The sequence below is a fragment of the Corapipo altera genome, unplaced genomic scaffold, assembly GCF_003945725.1.
Source record: "Corapipo altera isolate COAL_440 unplaced genomic scaffold, ASM394572v1 1b, whole genome shotgun sequence".
Taxonomy (NCBI): Eukaryota; Metazoa; Chordata; class Aves; order Passeriformes; family Pipridae; genus Corapipo; species Corapipo altera.
The window spans coordinates 10,692,401-10,719,332 of record NW_020884881.1 but is presented as its reverse complement, the minus strand read 5'-3'; the positions used below and the strand labels follow the sequence as shown (position 1 = coordinate 10,719,332).

Below are 26,932 nucleotides of genomic sequence, written 5' to 3'. Positions count from 1 at the left end.
TTTAAACAGGAATTCAATCAAAACCGAGAGCAGTGCTTCCTGCATGTCTGTACCTATTTATCTACATCCGCACACTCCAAACGTGCTCAGGAACAGTCTTTGTCACCAAAATGAAGTTGCTTTGAATGGCATATTGCCAGAACTTTTCCCAGGCCAAATTTGGCTTTTGTCAAGTACCATTCCCACAAGCCCTTCCCATTCCCAGCAGTTTGCACAGTCCTGTGTCGGGAGCTGAGGGAGTTCTCTGCCAGCTGGGCGCTGCAGAGTGCTGAGTTCACTGGTGTGGGTGCAGCCTTCCTATCCGTAACAAGTCTTCCTGCTACTCTGCGCTCACTTCTTAGAACAAGACTTCACGTTGTAGTTTCAGCCTTGGGATTTCCCCAGCCAGGGCGGGCCTGTCCCAGAGGAAGTGCAGCGCCCTCAGCCAGCGCTGCCCAAAGGGCCTGGTGCAGCTGAAGGAGCTTCGTGGGGCAGTGATGTGCTCATGGCAGCTCAGAGCAGCTGAGAGGCAGCGCTTTGGCCATAAAGGGTTATGGGGAGGAAATGGCTTTCCTGAACTGCACTGCTGTGGAGCAGAGTTAGGAGAGCGGGACCATTAAGTGCTGAGAAAATGGACCTGGGGATCCTGGTAGATGGCAAGTTGAATATGAGCCAGCAGTGCCCTGGTAGCCAGGAGGGCCAACCTTGTCTGGGGTGGCATCAGGCAAAGCATTGCCAGCCGAGTGAGGGAGGGGATTGTCCCGCTCTGCTTGGCATTGGAGCAGCCTCACCTTGAATATTGTGGCAGTTTTGGGCACTACAATATAAGAAAGATATTAAGCATTTAGAGAGTGTCCAGAGGAGGGAAATGAAGATGGTGAAGGGCCTTGAGGGGAAGCTGTATGAGGAGCAGCCGAGGGCACTTGGTCTGTTCAACCTGGAGGAGACTGAGGGGAGACCTCATTGCAGTTACAACTTCCTTGTGAGGGGAAGTGGTGGGGCAGACACTGATCTTTTCTCTGTGGTGATCAGTGACAGGACCCGAGGGAACGGCCTGAAGTTGTGTCAGGGGAGGTTTAGGTTGGATATTAGAAAGAGGTTCTTCACCCAGAGGGTGGTTGGGCACTGGAACAGGCTCCCCAGGGAAGTGGTCACAGCACCAAGCCTAACAGAGTTCAAGAAGTGTTTGGATGACACTCTCAGGCATATGGTTTGACTCTTGGGGATGGTCCTGTGCAGAACCAGGAGCTGGACTCAAATGTTCCTTGTGGGTTCCTTCCAACTCAGCATATTCTGTGATCCTGTGAAAACCAAGCCCCAAGCCCGCTAGAGCTCAAGGAGCGGTTGGACAACGCTCTCAGGCAGAGGGTGGGATTGAGCTGTGCAGGGCCAGGATCTGGACTCAGTGGTCCTCGCAGGTCCCTCCGAACTCGGGACATTCTCCGGTCCCCTCACAACTCTCTGTCACGCCTGCGCGCCCCCGCCCGCACAGCCCCGCCCGCCGCTCGCCAAGATGGCCACCTCTGCGGCGCGCTCTGCGGCTCGGCGGCTCCTCCTGCCTTGGTCCGCCCGCCTGGGGCGAGCGCCCGGCGCGGCGGAGCGGGTGAGGCAGCGAGACGGGGACCGCAGGGATGCGCGGGGAGCGCGGGCGCCGCGACGGCTCCGTGCGCTGGTGCTCGGGCGGGCGCTGAGGTTGTCTGGGGGCTGGAGGCCGGGGGCGCGGTGCACGCTGGGGTTTGTAGTCGCGGCGGAACCGCGGTGCAGGGCGGGACTTGTAGTCTCACCCGGCCAAGCAGGGGGGCCGCGGCCGCTCCTCACAGATCCCGGCGGGACGAGCCTGGCGGCCGCATCCACAGGGTTTGCTGCTGGTGCCCATGCCCGTGCCCGCCCCAGGGGGCTCAGGGGAACGTTCAAACTCTCATTCACTCCCGTGGTTCGGTGGAGGCCCCGGTCCTAGAGCTCTTCCCCTTCTGTCACTTCCCCCGTCCTCCCAGTTTGAAGCCTAAGCTTTTCTGTCTGTAAACAGGAGAGGGAGGTCTTTTCAAACAGAGTTTTTTCCTTCCCTGTAATGCAGACGGACAGTGAGAGTCCCTTGCATCAGCCCAGGCTGGGAGCTGAGTGCCCGGGGAGCAGCTCTGGAAGAGGCTGTTGGAGTGTCCAGCAGCAGGGCAGGGTGGCACAAACGGAGCAGGCGACAGAGGGAGTGATTAGTTTGCACTTGTCAGGAGGTTTCTGTGTGGCAGCTGGTTTTGGGCTCCTTAGTGTGAGGAGGACGTCAGTGAAGTGGAGTGTATTCAGCAGAGATGAACTGGGCTGGAACACATGCCCTGTGAGGAGGGGCTGAGGGTCTGGGACTTGTTCATCCTGCAGAAGACACGGCTTCAGCTGGACCTGTGGGAGGAGCTATGAGAAGGACCTGTGCCAGTACCCATGAAAAGGTTGTCAGGAAGACAAAACCAGGCTTGTTACAGCGGGGCATTGTGGCAGAATGAGGGGCAATGGGCATAAGTTGAAACGAGAGAGGAAAAATTGGTATGTGAAAGCTTTTTTCCCCGTGAGGCAGTCAAACAGTGGAGCAGGTTGTGTACACAGCAGAGCTGTGCAGTTTCTCACCATCCTGGGAGATTTTCAATGTCCAAATGCAAAGAGCCCTGAGCAAAATGGTCTTTACCCCATAGCTGATCGTGATTGGAGCAGGAAGGAAGTTAGACTAGGAACTTTCTGAGGTCCCTTCAAACTTAAATTGTGCTATGATTCTGAAATATATGAGTTTTGAGAGATCACACTATTGGTATTTCAGGGGGAGAGTGGGTGAGAGCTGGATTTTGTACTTCCTTGTTTAAGGCAGTTACACGGGGAAAGAAATCTTTGTTTATTTGGTACATTTAAAATAATAGTCTTTGAAATAATTGATTCCTTGAAGTTTGCATTTGGGATACAGATCTGCATTTCTTGACGTTGAAAAAGTGCAATGAACCTTTTTAACCTACATCGTCCCTTCTTTTCTGCCCCACTCTGATTTAATGTGCTTTAACTGCCAGGTGATTGTTTCAGAGGTGACAGTTTCACAGTCTCTGACCAATGAGTGACTGATTTACAGTCCTGGACGTAGGCACTTGGGCTGTATCTCACTTCACTTTAGAAAGCAGGTGCCCAGAGGAATTCCGGATGGTAAAGGATATATTCAAGGTCCTGCTGGCTCTTGCTGGCAGAGCTGGGAAACAGAGTGTGGCTGTCTGCTGTTAGTAACGTGCTTCTGTGTCAGATTGGAGGGCAGCAGATGTATCTCCTCAGTTTTAGTAATCTTTGGGGTTTTGTTTGGATTCAGGTTACTGCATCCCAGGTGTGAAGTAGCGGTGAATAGTAGTGCTGAATTTTATTTCCTTTATGCATTCTTTAGAAAAGATCCACGGACATAATGTTTAAGTTCAGGAATACATTGTTCAGAAGAGTGTCTTTGGATATAACTTAATGACTGATTTTTCTTACAGTGTGTGCATATTGGAACAGGCAGGCTCAGGGCTTCCAAAGCAGCCACAGAAGTAATCTTAAACGTTCCTGAAACTAGGGTGAGTCCATTGGAAAATGGCTTGCAAGTAGCTTCTGAAGACTCTGGACTCTCAACATGCACAGTAAGTAACTTGTAAAGGAAGGGTTTTTTGTACTCTTCATGTGTGTTCATTTCCTTGTGGAACTAAATTGCATTTACATGCAATGTTCCTAAAACTTAAGATAGGAAACAGAGGTCTTAAGGCTTTTGTAGATTTGTGATTAGATTTTTTTGTGAAGATGGAAATTTTCCTTTTCTTGAAAACCTGATGTGTTTAAGGAAAAAGCCATTTAAAAATAAATCTTGAAAATCTAAGTGTGGCTCAAAGAGCAAAACAGAAAAGCTTTTAGGTGGTAAAATGACTTTTTTTTCTCTGTTGAGGTTGGACTTTGGATTGATGCTGGAAGCAGGTATGAAAATGAGAAGAACAATGGGACTGCTCACTTCCTTGAGCATATGGCTTTCAAGGTGAGTATGAATATTGATGTAGAAGTTTACAGTGAATTTCTAAGTGTGCTGGTTTAAAGGTAAACCACCAGGAGAAATGAACCCAACTCAAAAGAGATTATAAGTCAGAGTTACAATTTAATGAAGAATAATACAATAATACAATTATATGGACAAACAATTGGTTTTAACCCACAAAACCCAGATGTATAACCCAGCACCCTGGGGCACAAACAGAGTGATGTTCGTGCTGAGACCCATGTGGTCCCCCCCGAGTCCAAAGTAAAAGGAAAACCTCTTGGTGAGGGTGCTGGTCACAGTCTGGTCGAGAGTGGTGGTTGCAGTCCAGCCAAGGTTCTGGTCCTCCTGTGGATCCAATAGTGGGCCCAGAAGTCCCAAGACCCCAAGATTATAAACACTCAGGTTCAAGTGGGAATGCCCAGTACCTCCCCCAGGGCGGGGAGTTCCACAATGGGTGATTGTGAGTCATGAGATATTTTTGGAATCCTTGGTGGCCCGTTAGCAGACATGACCCCTCAGGCTGGGTGTGGAAGTGCTAATGACTCCCTGGAGGGCAGTTAACACACCTGAGTCATTAGTGTGAGGATAGGAACATCCTCCTGTCTCACAGCCTTATAGCCTGAGGGGTCAGGTGTGCTCTGGGCAGCTGCTGCAAATGGTCTATTGTTAACAGTTCCTGGGAAATGACACAGAGGGTGTAGAATACACAGTTTGGGTTACACCCACACAGTGATGAACTGGTCCTGGCTGCTCTAACTAGGACACTAAGTTATTTATCTTTAAAGATCAACGATAAGAACTTTGCCAGAATTCTATAAAGAAATTTTCCAAATTGAAATGAGAAAAAAAACATGGACAACTAAAACCTTGGTTTCCATTGGAAAATGAAGTCCTATTTCTGTGTAGCTGATACACAGCTACAGATTACACAGTTCTAGTTTTAACTCACTTTAACTCACTTTTACCATCTTAAAATAAATGGTCTTAGAAGACACACAGTCACCCTTTTGTCAGCTTTTTATTTTCATTTGGGAGCGTAGTAATATTTATATCTGACTTTCAAGCTTGGAGATATTAGTATGCCAGTTTTATTTCCAGAAGACTTTTTCTTTCTCTTGACCTTGACTTTTTCAGACATGAAGCAGTAATGATGGGTAGGTGAACTGAAGGGTCTAATTTGATTTTCTTATTGTTCTATTTCAGGGAACAAAAAAGAGGTCTCAGTTAGACCTCGAGCTAGAGATTGAGAACATGGGAGCTCATCTGAATGCATATACGTCCAGGGAACAAACTGTGTATTATGCCAAGGCTTTTTCAAAAGACTTACCAAGAGGTAATTGCTCTCATTCATCAGAAAAACAGCAAAGAACAAGGTGCTTGTCCAGCTTCCAATGAGATGACACAGAATGATGCTTTTGCAGTGTTACAGTCCCTTCCTTCCTGGGTGAAAAGTCCTTTCTTGAACTTCACATGAATGTGAGAATGCAGGTTTGGAAAGGAGCCAGCAGTGAAGCTGATATTTGAAAACATTTTCTCTTCAGAGTCCCAAAATAAGATACCTTTTGGACTTCTCCCTTCCTGCAAGTCTTTTGTCCCCTTGCAAGTCTTGTTAGCACTTGGTCTCTGGGGTGGGCTTCACTTTTGGAACCATATTTTTCTAGTAGTCTGAAAATACTCTTTCCATCTCTATTTTCACTTAGCTGTGGAAATCCTTGCTGACATAATTCAGAACAGCACCCTGGGAGAAGCAGAGATTGAGCGTGAGCGAGGAGTTATCCTTCGGGAGATGCAAGAAGTTGAAACCAATTTGCAGGAAGTTGTCTTTGATTACCTTCATGCCACAGCCTATCAGAAAACAGCCCTAGGACGGACAATTTTAGGACCCACTGAAAACATCAAGTATGTCCAAATTTGTGTCTGTCTTTAATTGTGTGATAACTTTTATATGTTGAAAAGACTAATCTGAAAATGTAGGGAACAGCATCGGTTTTCATTTGTACAGCTGAAATTGTTCTGTGCACTGGATGTAATAGTAAGAAGAATCTCCCTATTGCCTTAGTTCCCCTGTATGCAAGCATCAAAGGGTATGTGAACTACAGGTGTCCTCTGCATGTCTTTGTTTTTTGCCATATTTTTCTCCTGTTTGTTAAAAGTGCATCTGACACAAAATTGGAAGTACTCCTTTTTCCAGTTGGTCACGTGTTAGACAGTACTGTCAGCACAACTGTGTTTGCACTGCTCTTTCAGCATTTGTTTAGACCAGTGAAGACCAGGAGACTGCCAAATGTGCTGCTTTCAAAGGAACAGGAGATCATTAGTGCACCTTGTCTCCACCTGACTGAGTTGTAATTCTCACTCTTCTCAGGAAGCTAGAAGAGCTTTAAAAGGCAAAATGTATCGAGTTCCTATTTCCTTTTTAGGAAGTCACCCTTATTTCAGCTTTCTGCCTCTGTTCTGTGCACTGGCAGAACTTATTATTATGGTATTCTGTTGGTTTATACATTTACCTCTTTTTGCTCTAGTCAGCTTTACTGACACAGTAATGATGTCTCCATTCCTGTTTCTAGATCCATAAATCGTAATGACTTGGTTGAGTACATAACAACACATTACAAAGGACCCAGAATGGTCCTGGCTGCTGCTGGAGGTTAGTATGGGATATTCACCCTGGATCATGTGAAACTGTGCTTGAAACCATGGCCTAAGTCTCTGGGAACAACACAATGAATTATCCATTGTTCAGTAGGTCCTGGAAGTTCATTGTTAGCCCTGTGTGTTTTGTGCCTTCATAGCATTTGAACTTTTGTTCCCTTTTCCTCTCAGTAAAATTCCAGAAACCTTAAACTGGTGACAAGAAGTGAATTGGAGGCCAAAGTCATTCTTCCATGTGGGCAGGAAAGGAGGGTCCTAAAAGGCATTCAGTGTGAAAAGGGGCGTGGCAAGGAATGCAGAGACAAAGTAATAACTTTAAGGCTTGAAACTGAGAGCAAACAGCTTGATTTGGTGTGATTTTAATGGAAGGCTGTTAGAGAGAACTCAGGAATGGGAATCATGATCTCACTCTGTGTGATGGAGAGGTGTGAGGAATGCAAAAGTGAGGTATTAAAGCAGGGGCCCAATGAATTACTGCTTGGTTGAGTCTTTAGACTGTACAGCAATTTAAATGAATTGTTTACAGAATAACATCATGAAGCATGTGAAATACCTTTTTTCAGGGGTCTGTCATGATGAACTGCTTGACCTAGCAAAGTGCCATTTTGGTAACTTGCCATCTGCTCCAGAAGGAGGACTGCCACCCCTGCCACCTTGCAGCTTCACAGGTAGTGAGGTAAGCTGTTGGGTGGCTTTGTCAGCTGGCCCTTACATCCCCTGACATCTGCTCTCTGCTAAAGAGAGAGGGCTGCTCTGACACAGACTTGACACATGAAAGGGTTTCTTGCCCCCAAAGAGGGCGATGGGAGTAGCTGCTTTCCAGAGCGGTACTTTGGGTCCTTTCTTGGACAAGCCTCACTGCCACCACTTTTTATGCTTCATCACTTCCTGGAGGATTATGTCCCTTATACTTGCTGCTACTTTCCTTTTATCCCCTTGACTGTGCTGGTGGAGCATTTCCACTTGTTGAGAACCAGTTATTTAAAGGATGTGGCAGAGAACTCTGTGGCATCCTTGTTCTGTTCCCATCTCTATTCAGATTTTGCAAAGTCATCAGATTTCCTCGCTGCTGGTAGTTGTAAAATGACTTGTAATGCCCTCTCTGTGTATGTTGGCAAAGTCCTCTGAAATTGCCTCAGGGAAGACTAGTTAAGGCTGATGTTAAACTAAGCTTGACGTGCTTTAATTTTGGTTTGTGCACGCTTTGTAATCCATCTGTAATGGAAAAGTCTGTCGTCTGATATTCAACTTCGCATATACCTGACTGTGTACAGGTTGTACTACAGCTGCTCTCTGTTGTTACACAGATTCGAATCCGGGATGACAAGATGCCCCTGGCCCACCTGGCCATAGCTGTGGAAGCAGCTGGCTGGTCAGACCCAGATACAATCCCACTCATGGTAGCCAATACTCTGATAGGTAACTGGGATCGTTCCTTTGGAGGAGGCGTGGTGAGTGAACCTGCAAACACCGTCCTGCTCTGAATGACCTTGGTGGGCTGGTGAGATCTCCCTGACTTGGGTACTGCCAGGACAGATGAGGGGGTTCAGTTGTGCATCTGAGAGAATTTGTCACCCAGGATAATTTTAGGAAGTGGTTCTAAACCACCAAAATAGAGGTGACTTGAGATCTTGCCAGCCTTCATCGAAAGTAGGATGTTTTATACCTGTATGTCATCAGAACCCATGGGTATCAGTAACTGTCCCTTTCTTGAACCTAAGCAGTTTCATGATTTTGGTTTAAATCTGGGCTGTTACTTCCAAATGTGAGATTATGTACAAGGAAAGCAACTGTTGTGCTGAAGAGCTGATAATTAACCTCACAGCTTCTGCTGGAGCCTGTGATAGTACTGCATGTTCTGTCACCATTAAATGAAAACAGGAAATCAATCAGGGAGATGAATAGGAAGCTTCCAAAATGCTTCATAAAACAGTATCTTCTTCTTTTGCCTCAGCAGAATTTATCCAGTAAGCTTGCTCAGATTGCCTGCCATGGTAACCTGTGTCACAGTTTCCAGTCCTTCAACACCTGCTATACTGACACAGGGCTGTGGGGACTCTATATGGTCTGTGAGCCATCTACTATTCAGGACATGGTGCACTTTGTTCAGAGAGAATGGTAAGCTAACAACTCTCTCTCTTAAAAGGTTGTTTTCTGTGGTGGAATGCAAATTAAAAATATATAAATAATTTAAAGAGAGTATTTTTGTTTCTCTGCTTAGGCTCATCTGGAAAAAAACAAATGCATCAAATTCTAAACTTTGGCATCTAATGCAGAGTCCCAGCAGCCAGTTTGTGGCACCCTTACTTGGAGCAAATAGCTTAGATTTAGGTTTTGTTTTCTTTCTCTGCCCTGGAAGAATGACCAGGCACTGTAGTTAATATAACAGCATTCCTTGTACAAGTACATATGGCAGGGAATTTTGGGCTGTTACATACAGAATTTTGAAACTTGGGATTCTAGATAATATTCATTCATCTAAGGCTTAAATCTATATTGAAGTATGTCCCTAGGTGCAGCTGTAAAGCTTGAACTGCAGATGTGATTAGAAACAGACATAAATTACGTAAGGGCACAGATTTAAAGTGGATGAAGTTGAAACAGAAGTTGAAAGAAATCTTGAAAATATGGAGTTTCTTTAATCACATAAATCACTTCTCATATACCATTATTCTGTGAGATCTCTCTTAATAACTCAGGGAGAAAAAAGGCATGAATTTAGCTGTCCCTTTACTGCAGCTTAGCACCAGAGAAGATACAAACAATTCCTGGGACAAGAATCGAGTGTTAAGATATTTGATGCACTCCCCTCTCCTCATGAAATGTTCCTTATACAGAGTGGCAAATCTCACCAAGAGAAGAGCCAGGAAGTGATGGATTGCCTTCCAGCTAATTACTTCTGATTGCTTGGCTCCTATTTTCCTAGCAACACCCATTCTCAACATAACAAGTACACTTGGCTCAAAATATACGTTTAATAAAACAAAATGCAGCTCTTCTAAGGGGAAAAACTTGCTTTTGGGTATATTGGCAGGCTTCCCAAAACCCTACTCTAATGCTGCTGCTTTGCATCCTATGCCTTGTTTCCATGCCAAACTCTCCTACCAGCTCTGTCTGTAGAAAAGAAGTGCCTGGTAGGTGCAGGAGTGTCTGTGCACCTCTTCATCACAGGCAATCTTGTGTGCTACAGGCTACTATTATTTAATGCCTTTGGATTTAAACTGTTTTTCAGGATAAGACTTTGCACAAGCGTTACAGAAAATGAAGTAGCTCGAGCGAAAAATCTTCTAAAGACAAATATGCTGCTACAACTTGATGGTGAGACTTATGAGAGCTTTTTATTCTTTGTGGAGTTGTAGGCTGGTAACTGAAGCATATTTTCCCTTATTTTAGGGTCTACACCAATCTGTGAAGACATTGGAAGACAAATGCTGTGTTATAAGCGCCGAATCCCAATTCCAGAACTTGAGGCGAGAATTGATGTAAGTGGCAGTCACGGTGAAACTTTTAAATTAGGCAATTGAGAAAATTGTTTGCTACAAAAAGTAAAAATACAGAAGTTGGACTGCTCCTGGGTGGGAAAATGTTTCCAGCTGAGAAAACTTTGAAGTGTTTTGTTGCCTGTTCCCGTGGATTATACAAAATTAAGGTCACAAGTTTTAGATGGGATGGTAACAAAGGTGTCTCTTTCACCTCTTTTAGGCTATTGATGCCCAGACTATTAGAGAGATCTGCACAAAGTACATCTGTGATAAGCATCCTGCAGTTGCTGCTGTTGGTATGTGATACAAGTTTCCCTACCTTCCCATAACCCCTCCAGACCAATCACTATCAGTTGAACATGTGTCATGGCCAACTTTCTTTGACTTCCAGGTCCAATTGAACAACTCCCAGAGTATAGCAAAATCTGCAGTGGCATGTATTGGCGCCGTGAGTAGTGAATAACAAGAACTTTCAGTATATTTGAGCTTTTTTAAAAAAAAAAAGAAAGAGAAAACCAATAAAAAACCCCAAAACAAAACAAAAAACCTCCCACCAAGCAACTACACCTACACCCCTGTGTTAAGCTTTTGAGTTGTATTTGAGAAGATTAAATCTCAAGAACCAGCCACTCCTGTTTGTCTGTATACTGAAAAAAGGAATGGAAACATGTACAGTATTTGCATTTTTATTACAAAACAAAGATTGTCAGTAAGAGTCATTTCTTGACTTTAGTAGCATTCATCACTTGTTCTTGAGCAGCTTTCTTTGCCTTGACCATTTCAACGAGTTCCTGGAGAGTTGGGGGGAAAAAAACCACACCAAACAATTTAATTAAACATGGAACGTGTTAACAATGCTAGGGTTTTGAACCCTACATATATTCACTGTGAAACACTCTCACTCTCAACATAGTGAGAAATCTGCATAGTTTAATACTGTGAAGCAATTTCTCTTAGGAACAAATCAATTGATGGAAGGTCAATGCTCATCTACCTCCCCTGTAGTAGGAACTTTACCTGCAGGAGGATAGGGACAGGACTTTACAAGAGCTTGGTGTCAAATTGTAAGATTTCCTGAGACAGACTTTCCTTCCCAGATTCCAGAGCCACTACTTTCACCAAGGAACATTTAGTCCTTAAAGCTCTTTAGGAGTTGAGTTACCAAAAATAAAGTTTCTCCATAAGGTTCCATCAGTTTGCTGCTGTCAGAGACCATCTCTGGTAGGCAGTGCAACAGTTAAAGCAAAGGATTCTATCAAGATGTGGGCTGATGACAGTCCCAGGAGAGGTGAGGTCCCTTACCTTGTATCGCTTCATGCAGTCTTTTTTTGACCGGCCTGGAACAGCTGCTGCTATTTTCTCCCATCTTTCGGGAGTATTTACTGGATAAGTCTTCAATGCTTGTTCTAAGAGTTTTTGTTCTTCTGTAGTCCAAGGGGATGAATCTAAAGGTGATCCTGTTTTTTAAATGCAAAAGTGACAGTAAGAAAAATATTGTAAAATCTATTTAGTTGATTTAAAATCCGTGCAGTTTTGAAAAGCCCAAAAAAACAACCAACCCTGAAGCTGACTGGACAAGTGACCCTCAGGATCTTTAGATAAAGCCTGGGGAAGTTAGAAGGGAGCATCTTTTGTTGTCAGCTGAGTGTTAAGATTGCTGTAGCTGCCTGCTTAAGGCACAGCACTAGTAAGGAACACTCAGCAAGGAAACAGCCTTCTGTAAGTGTCTGGAAAACTTGATGGGAGGTGTTTGGGGTTTCACAGGAGACCAAAAGCTGTGTGATGATCCTGTACCTCAAGTGCATCCCCTCAAGCTTGTTCTTCCCTCAAAGTGTAACACCCTCTGAGGAACAAATGATCTCAGCACCAGACTTAACCTGTTGCCTCACCAGGAAGCATTTCAGACCGTCACTGTGTAGGTCACTGTGGGGTGTATTGTGTGTACCAGAAATGCTGAAATCCGGCAACAGAGCCTGGATCACTTTCTATGTTTGTAATCAAGTCTTGAGTTTGGGTTGCTTCCTTTCTAAGAGCCACAGGGGAGACAAGTCTGCAAGAAGGGCTCCCTTTTCATCTTTACCTTCAAATCGTTCCGAGGGGGCAGCACTGTCCATCTGAGGCACCACACCGTGTTCTTTTTTAAATTTGTCAAATGCTTTCTTGTTTATGTCATCTTTTTGATGAGGGTCTATGAGCAACAGACATTGAAGAGAAAAATAATTGCAACAGTTAAAGCCACATGTAATAATAAAAACACTGTGTAGCAGATTACTAGTTTACAATAATCACATAATTAAAACTATTCTTACTTCCTTTAAAATAATGGTAAAGAAGTTGGTAGATTAAAAAAAATAATCTTTCAGGGTCCAATAAACTTTGCTCAAAGTGTCAGGCTCTCCAACCCCTATCCTGCTTTATACTGCTCAGAGGAATACTTGTTCCATATAATCTTAAGCCTGAATCTGCAACTTCAGAGAAATCCAGAAGGATTATTCTCTCAAGTAATGGCTCCTGCACAAAACTCACATATTATCCAGGGTGCGAGTGTGTCAGAGGGGCAGGAACACTGGGGAAGTTCAGGCAGGTGGTTTGGAATGGAGAAGCCTCTTAAAAACTTTGTGCAATTTTTTTTTTTTGTTCTGTAGTGAAATATGTAATTTCCTTAAGACCTTATTCCAGAGCTCTCTAGGCTTCATTTATCATTTTATTATTATTCATTTTCAAAGGAGATGAGCCACATTAATTTACGTGTCTTACTCTGATGTTTCTAAAGTATCTCTAGAGCTTAGTCACCTCCTTTTATTTTAGATGCCTTCCTTTGTAGGGAGCTTTTCCAGAGGCCCACTTGTCTCTGGCTGAGCCCAGGCAATGCATGTGGCCCAGACACATTTGAGCATCCAGCTACAGTGAGACTGTTCCTGAGAGTCACTCATGAGGTGGTAACTTGCACAAAAACCATTGGGCTGAAAACACTGAATCACATAAATGCTCCTCTAAATCTTCCATCTGAACTACACTTCTGGGGGATATACAGAAGGTTTTCTCAGAAACACAAAGGCATTTGAAAAAAAAATCCAGCTGTGCAGAAGCATGCAGAATATCTTATTGCAAAAATAAGGTAATATAGATACCAAGCTTTTGAAGGCTCTTGGCTTTATTGATGACATCTTTTGCTGTTCGTTTTATTCCAGTAGTAGAGTGCAAGTTCATGTAATTGGCAATAACTTCCCACCTAAATCAAGAATAGAAATGGTAAACCAGCATATTACATAATTATCTTCTTACAAGTGATGGTCAAGCTCCTGTACACATTTTATATCAAATCCTAAGTAAGTTTAATCATACTTAAATACATATAAAATGTCAGGGTAACTATTCTGGAAAGCTTTCAGTTACTAACTGAAGAATTCAGTCAGTTGAGTGAACTTCAGCTGCTGATACAGAAAAAGGATGGGGTAGAATGTAGGTGAGTGCAAACCTCTAATCCTCAAAATTCTGCTCAGATGTTGCTTTCCTGAATTCCCTGAACACCTCTGACATTAAATACTGCAGGGTGCACTCAAGGGCTGAGAAGTTACTAACCCTTTGTCCACTGCTCCCCAGAAGGCCTAAACATCAAGTAAAGGGGCTTAAGCAGGAAAGAGCTAGAACAGCCCTATAGCCCCAGAACTATTCCTAGTGCATTCTTAGAGAATGGAAAGCAATATTTGCACCTGATCAGGCAGGAGGATGGTGTCTAGGCCTGTGCTCTCAGTGAGCACTGACTGCTGAGCTGCAGAAACAGGCACTGCTATTGTCTCCAGAGAGTATGGCAGCTTTTATTTTATTTTTTTAAAGTATGCCTCTAAGTCTTGTAATTGAGGCCTCAAATCCCAAGTGGAAGAAGGCATTTAATTCCTGGGAAAGAGCAGAATTTAAGGCATACTCCTGTCCTTCATACTTATTAGTCCATCCTTATTAGTAAGGATGTCCATCCTTATTAGTAAGCTGATTGCCAGTGCTGCTTTCTGTAAATCCCAACCTTTCCCTTTCCCCCGGCTCTGCCCTAAGGAAAGCTGGTGCACTTAACTCATCTCTCTGCATGGTTTCCTCCTACTATGTAGAGGAGAAAGCAGCCTCATATTCATTGTGGAGCTACTGGAAGTAGCTTACACACTTGTATTCCTACCCAGCTGCATCTCAGCCACTGTTCCAGTTTTGTTCTCCACTTTAACAACTGGAACCTACCCTGGAGGAAGCCCTGTGCAAACATGCACCTCAGCACCTTCTTGGTAATGGACTGAGGCTCCAGTCTGGGGGAAACGATACAGGGCCAGAGCTAACTCCAGTGACACATAAAGCATGGTACTAAGGGAAAACAAGAGTCAAGGAAAAGGAGGAAGTTTAGGAAGTCCTCATACTGACACCATACTTAGGAGGGTCTGAAAGTAAGTTGTATTATGCTTGTTATTTAATTAAAAATTGTTAGTAGGGATTTTAGCACCGATCTCGAGGAGTACCTTGAGTTAGTCCCTGCTGGAAAGAGGTTCACAGCTTTAATTAACAACTGTAAGTCATCTTCTGGCCAATTTTTGCTTCCCCCTCCACCACCAGTGGTTGACTTTTCTGAACTCTTTGTTGCTTGGCGCATACGAGCTTCTGCCTCTTCTTTCTCTCGCCTTATTTGTTCATTTATTTCTTCTATCTAAGGATTGTAAATAAGCATTATTTATTTATTTATTGATTGAATTTTTACATTTCACAGTGACACAAACCCCTCTCTCTGGAATTGCTTTGAGCCTTGAATTCTGCTTAGTTTCTGTTCTGTACATGATACATAAGGAAATGGAGGTGCTTATCTGCTCCAGTATTATTTCCCTCCATCCCATGCATAAATTTGGCCATCTCAGATTAGGAGTTCAGAAATCCATCACAAGTTCCCTAGGAAATTACATGAAAACTCCCAGAATTAAAGCAAAACTTCAGATCCTAGTGTGAATGTCCAGGCTAACACCTGACTTAGAGGGACAGATCCACAAAAGTAATAAAAGCCTAAAGTGACCAGTGAGGGCAGTGAAACATCCATGTTGAATACAGATTCCCAAATCTTCCAACCAAACTGCTGTCTAAGCCTGGTTATGTCAGAAATTCTCAGTTACAACAGTTGCAGTAAGTTAGTAACTAAAATCTGGGTTGTTGCAGTTAATGCTAAGAGTTTACTCAGAGTTAGATGGCCAGGTGTAGTTTGATAGCAAGCAGTTCAGCAGAATTTAAGTTACCCATTGCACATCTTTGTGACCTGTAATCACATCTCGAGAATGTGGTGTGACACATCTTTAATTATCTGCTTCCCAGTTCAGTCTTGGCAATATTAAAGGAGCTGTGCACTGACCCCTGTTGGCAGATTGCCCAAAATAGGTTTCTCACTCTCTGTCTCAAAATCTTTCTGGCAAAAGGAAAGTTATCTGGCAGATAATTTTTATTAATGCAGAAATGGAATAGTTTTAACAGACAGAAAGGGGACTTCCTGTGTTTGGAACACTCTCCTGGAGAATGGAAGATTGAATTCAGTCCCCTACAGAATATGAGGGATTTAAGTTGACTGGTAAGTAAACCTGACCCTGGGATGGGGGCAGATCCCCACCAGGAAAGAAAGTTCAGAGCAGTGAAACCACACTGGGTGACAGAAAGCAACTTAACTCTTTTCTGCAGGATGTAGGTTCAGCCTTATTAGTTCAAATGGCTTTTCCCTGCTGGCAGGTTTAGGCAGATCCTTGCTGAGTTTTATAAACCTCAATTGCAAGTGTCTTGCTTTTTCCATTGTTTGGTATCCAGCCCACTGGCCCTTCCAATGCCTACAGCCTGCAGCACTGAAGTCCTTTTGTGGATCTAGCCCCAGGTCAGGGATACTAGGCTAGGATTTTTCTTGCATAACAGAATAGGTTAAGACTGCCCTCCTTCCCTCGAGGTAACTGCTACCTGTTGTTGGGCAAAATGAAATTCCTCTACAGCTTCTGAATAAAAGTGGATTAATTTCACCAGACATGAACTGCATTGTGTAAAATGGAGCAGAGATCACACTGCCTGGGGACTCTGAAACTCGAGTCTGTGTTTAACAAGCAGGTTTCCACAGCAGCTATGTCGTATCTTACTTCGATTCAGTCACGATGATTTCCACAATTCATTCTGTTATTTTGATTTGACACTCAGCATAATTACCTGTTTTACTACAGCCGCCTTTCCTCCTTCCCTTGTTGTGGATGTAAGTGCTTCATTCAAGCATTGCAGACTAAAAATAAATTATTAAGTTACAACAGAGAGCTAGTGGAAAGATGGGTATCAAAATGAGCAGAAAGCAGCAGCAGGAGGACTTACCTTGCCAGCTCAAGGCGATCACAAAGCTTTTCCACCTCCTCCATCATTTTAACACAATCTGCCTCATTATCAGAAAAGTAATTCCAGTTCTGGAAGCAGAAATACATGTTCTACAAAGTTCTTGAACTTTATTGTCCTGTTCCTTCAGCCAAAGGCTTAACACACAGCATCCTTCAGCCACTGCTGTGTTTGGACCTATTTGGTCAGCTTTACTCACAACTCAAAAGCATTTAAGTATGTGTTTTAGCACTTTGGTTTTTAGTAAACCCACTTTCCATACCCATCTCCAGCCCTAAGGACAAGCAAACACATGATACAGTCTAATCTAAACACACACAGTAATTTCACTGACGTTACTTGTATTTCATTGTAATTATATTTAATACCTTGCACGTTGTTCTCAGTTTTTGCCTTTCTTTCTTGATTGCTTTCTTCTGTATCTCTTTTTCCTTTTTTGCTAGTAATGCTTGCTGCCTAACTTCTTCTTCCTCCTTTTCTTTTGCTAACCGTGCTGCTTCTAATTCTGCTTGTCTTTGCTGCAATCAAAAGGGAAAAAAACCCAAACAAGTAAAAAACCCTCAACAAATCACACTGTTCCAAGGTCATTCAGTCATCCAATATTAAAATGTTTTGGTTTTGGTGTGGATACAGTTTTGTTTGTTTGTTTTGGTGGGGTTTGTTTTAAAATCCATCAATACTTTAATGTTTGGTTTTCCAAGAATTTTGAAGGAAGATGATGAAACATATAGCAGTTGACATTGAGTAATTAATTAATTGAGGCATTAATTAAGTACCCTAAGTATGCACTGTGAGGACCTCCAGGTTATAAATCCTCACTTCGTCTGCAGTGAAGATATAAAACCATGGGAAATTTCCTATGGCTGCCTCAGGAATATAAGCTTGGAAAAATGCAGTGGTCCAGCATCTCTCTGCATCACTATTAATATAGTATTTTGCAGTGTTCCAGCACTGTCTTTCAGGTTACTTTTTAGCATCTTACAGCTCCCTTTCATTCCTATACTTTCAAAGCCATCTTTAATATTAATCAGATATGCTGCATTACCTCAAAGTGTTTCATACCAACCGACCACTCCCATTCCACACACACCAGGCAAACAGCCATGTCCATTTTATGAAAATGCAAAGTAGGGCACAGAACTTAACACCTGCCTCGAAACCAGAGGAAGTGTATGCAACGACAGAACTCAGTTTTAGAAGATCTTTTGTTTCAGATCTGCATTCCTTGTTTCCATCTCATTCTCAAAAGGCTGTCAGTCTTGCCCTGCCTGCTGCACAGGCAAAGACAATGCATCGTTAAACCCACTGTGTTTCTAACAGTAGCTCCTGACACAACTAGAAGCTGAAGCACTGGATCAGGTATGAATGAACCAGGGTTTTTCAATCCAAATAAAGCTGTTAACTTACTTTTTCTTTTGCCTCCTGTTCTTTTCGTTTTGCTTCTACTTTTGCTTTCTTCTCTGCTTCCTTCTTTGCCTTTTCTTCCTCCTTAAATTTCTTTATCCTGGGATCACAGCTGTATGCATTGTCTGGTGGAAGAAAGGAAGCAGCATGAAAAACAGAAGATTTCCACTATTAGCTAACAAATCTCTCTTTAAAAAACAGCAGGTTTTGTGCTCACCAACAAGAGTCCTAATTCTGTTCATTTCTTCTTTTTTCCTCAATGCTCTCGCAGCTCTGTTCTGCTTCTCAATCCACCTCCTTTCATCTCGACTAGAAGGGAAAACACAGTTCAGTGCTAATGCCCTACAATGACACTGTTAGAAATTCATCAACAAACTTTTTAGAGTTTCCCCCACACAGATGTTCTTCTGTGAAAACTTCAAAAATAGACTTTGATAAATGAAGCTCCAGGCCCCAAAGCTCATGTAAAAAAATGCTAAGTGTTTACATAGTTACATAAACCTGACAAACCAAGCTGCTTATCTGTCATTGAAGGGAATGGTATCATGGGCTTTATTTCCAAAATGCAATCCACTTGCTTACCTAACATTAAACCTCAGCAAAACAACAGAAATGCTGGTATAATGTTTAATTAAAGGGCAGCAAAATAAGCGATGCCAATTATCTCATTTTAGAGAATATAGGTCATGTCAAGTAAACCCATCTGCACAGAAGCAACACTTTCCACGAAGTACCGTGACACTGTGGTAAAGTCATGCCAGATTCACTCCAGCAGAACTCAGTTCAGGTTAAATAGATGAGAAACTGCCTGACTAAATAATCTGAAAACACTTGTAAGTGCTGCCAAGAAAGAGGCAAGTTTTTAGTGGGGGTCTGTAGCCTCGTCCACACAAGCATATGGAGAAAAATATAGGGGGCAGGGTGGCTGGACCAGATGGTCTTTAAAGTCCCTTCCAACCCAAACCATTCTGTGATTCCATACCTCAGAACAAAGAAAACAATCCCCATAACAGAGTAGGAGACTAATATGAGTAGATTGAAGCTTTAAAACATGAACAACATCACCTTTGGCAAGAAGGGGTAACAAGAATCATGGCCATCTGAACAGCTGCTGAAATGAAGTTCTCTCTCAAGTACAGCAGACTAGGTACCACTTATCTTTAAAAAAGGATACTAATGACAGGAATGACCAGAAGAAAAAAGAGCTATGCAAATAATTCAAGACCCTTCCAATGAGAAGGCTAGAGATTCATCTGTGTGATTTATCACAAATACAAGTGATGTGGAATTGATTACAGTGCCTTCACAGAAGAGAGAACAGTGGGTCCAGTGAGGCTCAAAAAATTTAACAGCAGGAAGAGGCACTAGAGAAATGAATGCCTGCCTACAGCTAAATATGTCAGTTACTAGCACAAAGCAAGCCAGCCACTGAATCTAAATACAAAACTGATTTATATCCAAACTTGAAATAAGAGGTTCATACAATGCAAGTTAAGATTATACAAAGATAACTAAGTGAAAGGTTGCATCCTGTGAAATGTGTGTTAAACGAAATGATTTGGTGCTCCAACTTGAACACTCTGTGTTTAGAACTGTAGGAAGGATTAAAAATAGAATGTTATTTTCTGAGTCTGAGTAATTCAGCAACCATCACTACATCACCAAATACATGATTTTTATTAACATCAAGCCAACAGAACTCATCTCTCCACATTCTATAAAGTATCATTTTCTCAGTACAAGTTAATGATTAGGAGAGAAATGATACCTGCTTATTTATCCACTCTGCTCTGGCTCCAGGTTCAACCTATGCTTGGGACTGGCTGGAACTGCAAGTCTGAACTTAACTGAACACACATTTCAAAGCACCTCAGACACACCTCTGTGAGGCAAGCAAGAACAACTTCAATTACACAAATAAGACACAGAAGCCCACAGTCACTCCAGTTCAAGTCTATGACTGACTCGAGCTAGGAGAGTGGAATTCAGACTTAGCTTGGCTGCCTTTCTTCCTGTGACTTACAGTCTAAGAGAAAGTTGGAAAATCTTGCTGTATCATCTCTCAGTCTCCTGTCAAATTTCTTTTTACTTACATACCATTCTGCTTTCTCTTTTTCTTCTTCATCTAAATAGGAAAACTCTCTCCAGGAATCAAAATTATACCTAAAGTAAATTTAAGGAAAAAAAAAAGTGAATGAAAAACCAGCAAATCTATTAGAAATCATCTACCTTTTTTACTATTACATTTTGGTAGGCAACTATATTGCTATTTATAATTTATAATACATAATTTACAATTATACTGCACCTACAGTGATTGCACTGTGTTTACTCAAAGCACAAGATGTTCCTGAAAGTAATGATTTACACCTATCTGTAGTGTGGGACAGAGTCAGGATGGGATCAGTCTTGCCAACTCTAAATGTCTACAGTGCAGTTGTCTAAGCTCCCATCACAGGCAGTGGAGGTGCAGTGCAGTCTGTAGAGTTCAGAGAGAAATTAATGTAATCTTCATGTAAGCACCTGTACTTAGCAGGGAAGTCAAACCACAAACACTGACTTTATTGGACTAGACACATCTCCCTTAAACACCTTAGTCATCTCCACTAAAAAACACAAGTTAGGTGAGATGAACTTCCAGTCTGTGGGTCAGCTCAGTTCACAGCCATTGTGCTCAGACGCTCCCGCTGCAACCACGAATTTCGTGTGGATGGATTAGCCAGGAGAAAGCCAGCTCATTTCGTGGGAGGCACAAATGGCTGTGGGGTAATTCCATGACATTACTGGGTCAGAACAGCCCACAGCCAACAACCCACACAGCAAAGGGTCTGCAAGCCCTTCATATCACATCTTGAACACTGTGAACAGTAGAGACATCAGCTAACTTACCAAAAGGAATAGAAGGCATCTACCTCTTCAAATGAGGAGTTCATGTCCCCAAGTTTAGGTACATTTTTCTTATTTGACCACCTGAAAATAAATGGATATTTTCAAGAAACAATATGGATAACCTTACTTCTTAACATGGCATTTGTTAAATTCAGAACCAAAATACCAAATCGGAGGCTCCCTTCCACCAACACAGAGGAGCACCAGGAAAGAGGAAGAGAACAGGACAGTTCCTCCTAAGCATCCTCCAGACTGGGCATTTTTTGGGGAGTTCGCCCAGAAAAGCAACCTCCTCCTGCCTTGTGCCTGCAAGGAGACCTGATGGAGCACAAGCTATCTTTGTGGATATTCGATTTTCCACACACATTCTTCTGGAAGAGCAGCTTACAGAAAGTGGACAAAAGATGTTCTGTGAGTAACTCAGCTCTGTGGTAGGCTACAGGAAACCTCCCACACGTTCTAATGGAGCACAAGGGAATAATGCATACTCTGCCTCCACTGCATTTTTTCCTAGGGAAATCTTCCATAGGCTCTAGAATTTGTTGTTCCATGACAAAGCATCTATTTCCAAGCAGAGAAGGGAAAAGCCCATGTGACAACCAGAGATCCAGGTCTGAATCTCTGGAATACTTGATAAAAGAGTCAATAAGACTACTTTAAATAACTATTGTTCAAAACATTGCGAAGTGCCTCACACAATGGGGCACTTTTTCATGTAGGGAAAAGGTGAAACAGGCTTCTGTTGTGACACCCTTAATAGAAAGTTAATTGCCAAGTATGAATCAAATGCAGAAAAACAGAACCACCAAATATTGATAGTTACAATTATCTCCTCTTTTAACCAGCTAAACTGTGAAAATAACTACTGTCTTCTGTTAATGTCTCATAAGAAAATCATAAAAAAGAAATTTTTAGTCAGCAGTATACAAGCACTTAGTATTGAAAGTAATTTTAAGATGAAACAATGTGTTGTACAAAAAGGACAGCAGGGAGCTGAGAACAGATCTTTTTTTTTAAATCTCATGGGTCAAACTCAACGTCACAGTTCAGATTATTTTAAAATGAAATAACAGAGAACTGCACTATTTTACTTGTATTACATTTCTAGCAAATTACTACATCTCTTGTTACAAACACAAAATCAGAAGTTTGCAAATGCTGATTCTCCAGCAAATCAGAGGCAGTCTGACATGGCTTACCTGGCATTTCTTTCAAAAACTGGTGAGAAAACTTCAAAGAAGTTTTCTTTTGCTTCACTTTTGGAAGGTACAGAGTTATCAAAAGTAGGATCTATGCTGTTAAATGCTCGTCGTTTCAGAGGATCAGATAATACTTCATAAGCTGAAAAAAAGTTACCAGACATAAGGTTCTAAATGTTTAAAAAGATGCTGTCAGATCTGCCTTTGATCTATCATTCTGTACAGCTTGATACTTAATTATTTCAGTGTCACCAAATAGCATTGTTTTCTACTCCTGTTCAACTAAGTAGGAGAAAAATGTTCATGAAAAAGAACACATTTAACTACTGAGATGTAACAAAACATGTAATATTTAAAATACTTTTATAGCAGTAAATTTGGTTCAGGCCCTGGGAGTTTGGGCCTGACATCCTCAGGCTTTTATCCAGCACCAGATCCTTGCAGACAAATTGACAAAGTGGGTCTATTAAAGCACAGAGTAAAAGCAGCTCCCGAGTTAATATGATGTTAGAACTGGCAAGAAAATGAGCCATTCATTAGAATTTTTGCAGCTCATTATGAAGTTGTACGGAGACTTGGAAAGAATATAAATCACCACACAGCTACTGGACAAAACATGCACACAGTGCCAGTTTTCCTGTTCTTACAGGCCCAAAGTTGGGGAGCATCACATTATTAATCTGGTATCCTGTAAATCACACACACTATAGCTTCACTAAACTCTTGCTTTTTCACAAGGAAGTGTGGAGTTACTTTGTCTGTCAGTTCTACAATGACCACTATTTTCGGTAAGAGTGAAAAGTCAAAGGAATCAAATTCATAATGTGATCATTCATGGGCTTCTGTGCCTGCATCCCTGGACAGAGAACACTGCACCATGAAGTTGGATCCAGGAGGTGATAACCTGGAGACTTTGGTGCTCTGCAGTTCTGTGTACTGTTGTAAACTGATCTCACTGCACATGTCAATGGAGAGAGAAAGGAATGCAGGCACCAATGAGCTGCTGCCTGCCAGTCTGCCCTTGTCTTCTGGGAAGGGACTTCCCTCTCTCTTAATATTCTCTCTATTCCCTAAATGACCCCAATTATCCTCTGCATGGTAAGCCAGGAGCCTCAGTAACCCTCATACCATGTCCTGATGCAAGAAATTCCATGCACATCCATTAGTTACTCTTCTACTCAAGAGACATCCCTTCTATACAGATCCCTACTCCCACATACTCAGTTTCCCCAGCTCTGTATCTCTTGCTCATTCCTTTGTCAGATCCAGTTCTGAATCCCACCTTCGTACTCCTGCCTTTCCAAGTTTCTTCTCCCTGTTCCATTACCACTTCCTCCTGCTTCATGCCCCTCTTTCCTACAACTGCATTTCCTTCCTCCAAAGTACACCCTAGAAGCATTACTCCTCTTCCTTGCTACTTTGTGCTTTCCTTTCAGTTTATCCTTATACTTGGATTGTAAGCAGTTAAGAAGGAAGATTCTATGATTCCATGATATTTTGCTCTGTGCATGTAGAACACAGAGCAATTCATGAATTCAGGTGCAGGTTCTCATTATAGATATCTGGCAGTTTTCTGACAGGACTGCAACTACAAAAAAGAAATTTCCTTTGGCAATTTTTTTCCTTTGACAACTGTAAAGGAGGCTGAAAACAACATTAGTTTGTCTAATATCTCATACTAACCAGTATTGTAGGAAGACATTCAGAGAAGAAAGTTTAGAAACACAAATTCCAAGATTTCCTCCTGCTTCAACCTTATTAAGTGAAAATAACGTGTTTGAAATAAACAGAAAAGCCAAGTTCCAAAGCATTTCTAGAGACCCAAGTCATAGCCCTAGAACAGTCCCTACGGCTTTGGAATTGGCCAGCAGTGGTGCTCTGGGTCCCAGAATCATTAAGGTTGGAAAAGACCCCTGAGATCACTGAGTCCAACCATTAACCCAGTGCTGCCAAGTCGATCTCTACAGGCCAGAGGGAAATGTCACTCAGCTGAGTTCACTCGCTCATCTGAGGGCAAAAATGAGCAGCTGAAGAAACTGATATTCTGGATCAAATCAAAAGATGTTCTGCTGTCAGAGCAAGCACAGCAGAATTCAGATTTTTCAACAGCTGTTGGTGCCTTAGGGGAATTGCTCCATCACACACCAGTTTTCCCAGGTATGGAGCCACCTCCCGTGTTCATCTGTGCGAGTGCTGCTACAAGTGTCACATTTTGCCACCACCTGGCACAGCAGCCAAATGTCTGTGTTACATTCCCATTCTGCTTCTACCCAGAGGGAACTTATATTAATGCAATGTCTCTCTACTGAGGCAGTTTTCTAAAATGAAAAAGACCTTCTCCAGCTTTTTAATCATTGACAATTCCTTAAAAACCTAATAAAGCACAAGAAATATGTTTCTGATTATCAAGCAGATTGAGAGAATATCTAACAAGAGAGATCAATTGCTTACCTTTAGTTATGCATGTAAAATAATCGTTATCACCTTCTCCTATCTGTTCCCCGGCAGCTTTTCGCTTATCTGGATGATGTTTCAAAACCATGGATTTATCTAGCAAACAGATGCACTGCATTTAGAAATGCTTCATCACTAACATTTCAAACTAAAAAGCAATACAGTAATTCCAATTGACATTTCTCTAATTACACACTTTAATAAAAATCAAAAACGAAACCCTCAGATCTGGAAGAAAACAAGTATGAGTTAATGACTTTTCTTTGATTTAACACCATTGTCAGAACTAAAATTATTTCATCTTCGCTGGGACGTAAAATAACCACAACTCAGAAACTCTATTCCACCTCAACACCTGAAGAAGTACTGATTTTCTGGGACTTATTCTAGTATTATGCATAGCAAAGTGTTCCAGCAACTGTGAGTGTACAGCTGGCTTCAAAACTGAAAAAATAAAGAAAAATAATTTATGTAATTTTAGCTGTTATTTCTAATTAAAAACAAAGGAGTTCAGATAATAAAAAATTAGTATTCTATCCCTTTACTGAACACAATCCAAGATGGAATTTAGCAAGGAAAGTACAGCCACAAGCCTGTGAAGATTGTTGCATTTACCCATAGGTAACAGTAAGCACACACATGAGACTTGGGGTCAAATTCTCTTTGTACTTAGGCCTTGAATCCTAAGACACAACTAGCACATCTACTAAAGGTGCTACCAAGGTTGCTTTAGTGTTTAAAAGGTAAAACCAGTATTTAAATGGACTTCTCTGCCAAAAGGCCTTGTCCCATTGTCATACAACACACACTGTACCTTCTTGGCTCACTCTAAAACACCAGAGAGAAGATACCAGGCAAGAAGTTACAGCAATTGTCCCTGCCTTTTGAGTGACAAATCAGAATCCTCCTTAAAAACAGGAAAGCACAGTATACAGTGGTGAGAAAGACTCCCATCTGTACTGCACCATGTAACAACTGAGTGCTCAAACAACTGTTTGGCCCTAGAGAGGCTCCGGTTCGTGCTCAGAGGATTAGTGAGACCACTGATCATCTCCAGAGCAGCTGTGGCTCTGTGTCATACCAGCACACGCTCCACAGTGATCCTATTTACCACCCCATGCATGAGGCAACATATTTCCCGTGTAAGTTGGTAATTCACTGATTTCCACCCATTTTCATTTGGGAGTATCCAGGGACAGGGATTCTGCTCACACCAGCACAGTTACACAGACAACTGTTCATAAGGTCAACTCACACACCACCAGCTTGTCTCATAAAGGCTACTGAACAATCTTCAGAGTGCTTTTAAATCTTCCTCCACTAAGCACTTCCATCCCTCTTGCAAAGCAGAGGCACACCGTGCTCTAGAAAAAAAAGTTCTGAAGCCCAACATGTTCCTTCACGTGCAAGTACCACAAAATGCCCCCAGGCACCTGCACGTGCTCCTGCATCATGAGGAGGCATTGTTAGGCCTGTGAAACAGTAAAAAGCTTGTTCATGACATGCAAGTATTGTCAGGTGGAAAACAGCTGTGCACATCTGAAAAAAGAAGTTATGCTGATGAAGGAAAGGTACTTACGAGCTGCTTTGATTTGTTTCTGAGTAGCCCTGTATCGGATATTTCCGAGCCCAAGAACTGCATAATGGTCTTGGTTCTGAGAGAAAAAAAACACAAAGCCTAATAAACACTGATAAATACAACCTAAAATGCCACAATACATGCAGAAAACCAGTTCTCCTCCCCATCTCTTAAGAGCAAGAGGGAGAATTCTTCCCTCTCAATAAGTATCGGGAAAAGGCTGCAGGGATAATTGTCATAGAGGCCATAATTATTAAATATGTAAATGTCAATAAATAAAGCCACTGTTATAAAAATTCAAGTAGCTTAATCCAAATTGTATGACAGCACTAGAAAGTTCAACTATTGGAAAACTGAACTGGTATCTTTAATATTAAGAGTGCCAACATAACTCCAGGGTAAGGAAGGTGGTGACAGGGAGAAGAGACACTTCTAACACTTTCAGGCAGTAAAATAAAAAGCAGCTCAAGACTAAGATCTTATCCTGATGTGTTTGCCTTCACAACCCAGATATAATGCCAAGGGACACAAAACAATTCAGACAGGGCTGGGAAGGGATCTTTAGCAGCTGGGAATAGCAGATAGCTTTAATGGGCAAAAATAGTTGACACCAATCTGTATCGACTGAATACCTTCCAGTCCTTTGGGTCAAGAGTTTTTAACATAGGAAACTCTTCAAGCTGCAGTTCTTCATCCCCTGACTCTTCAGAAAGCTCCTTCTCATCTTCCAGCTCCTGGAAAGAGGCAGAAACATTTATGTTTCTCCTCTTAATAAACGCTTCAAACCATCTTCCCACGGGTTCCACTTGACAGAGCACTGACGCTACAAGCAAAAACACAAGAGCAACTTCACCTTCTGTGGCTTACTTTTTATTCTTTTCTTTCTTTTTTTTTTTTTTTTTTT

The 26,932-nt window shown here is 42.2% G+C and overlaps 2 protein-coding genes across 3 annotated transcripts; one reads left to right on the top strand and one right to left on the bottom strand.

Moving 5' to 3' along the window:
• Positions 1-1,474: 1,474 nt before the first annotated feature.
• PMPCB (peptidase, mitochondrial processing beta subunit) lies at positions 1,475-10,679 on the top strand. 2 transcript variants are annotated; one of them, XM_027639820.1, is made up of 13 exons: positions 1,475-1,582; positions 3,471-3,611; positions 3,911-3,997; positions 5,201-5,330; positions 5,698-5,896; positions 6,565-6,644; positions 7,213-7,325; positions 7,957-8,100; positions 8,607-8,767; positions 9,882-9,967; positions 10,043-10,131; positions 10,352-10,427; positions 10,523-10,679. In XM_027639820.1, the coding sequence occupies exons 1-13, from the start codon at positions 1,493-1,495 to the stop codon at positions 10,585-10,587; spliced, it is 1,461 nt and encodes a 486-aa protein (XP_027495621.1). In that variant the 5' UTR covers positions 1,475-1,492; the 3' UTR covers positions 10,588-10,679. The 2 variants fall into 2 exon arrangements, with proteins under 2 accessions (XP_027495621.1, XP_027495620.1); XM_027639819.1 differs by having other exon boundaries at positions 8,604-8,767.
• A 122-nt stretch (positions 10,680-10,801) lies between these two features.
• On the bottom strand, positions 10,802-26,866 carry DNAJC2 (DnaJ heat shock protein family (Hsp40) member C2). The gene is made up of 16 exons (XM_027639825.1): positions 26,661-26,866; positions 26,029-26,104; positions 24,447-24,545; positions 21,996-22,137; positions 20,797-20,877; positions 20,005-20,070; positions 18,125-18,216; positions 17,911-18,032; positions 16,872-17,021; positions 16,486-16,574; positions 16,330-16,399; positions 14,631-14,815; positions 13,263-13,363; positions 12,212-12,319; positions 11,434-11,588; positions 10,802-10,922 (listed from the first exon to the last, which is right to left on the bottom strand). The coding sequence occupies exons 1-16, from the start codon at positions 26,691-26,693 to the stop codon at positions 10,848-10,850; spliced, it is 1,644 nt and encodes a 547-aa protein (XP_027495626.1). The 5' UTR covers positions 26,694-26,866; the 3' UTR covers positions 10,802-10,847.
• Between the last annotated feature and the right edge of the window lie 66 nt (positions 26,867-26,932).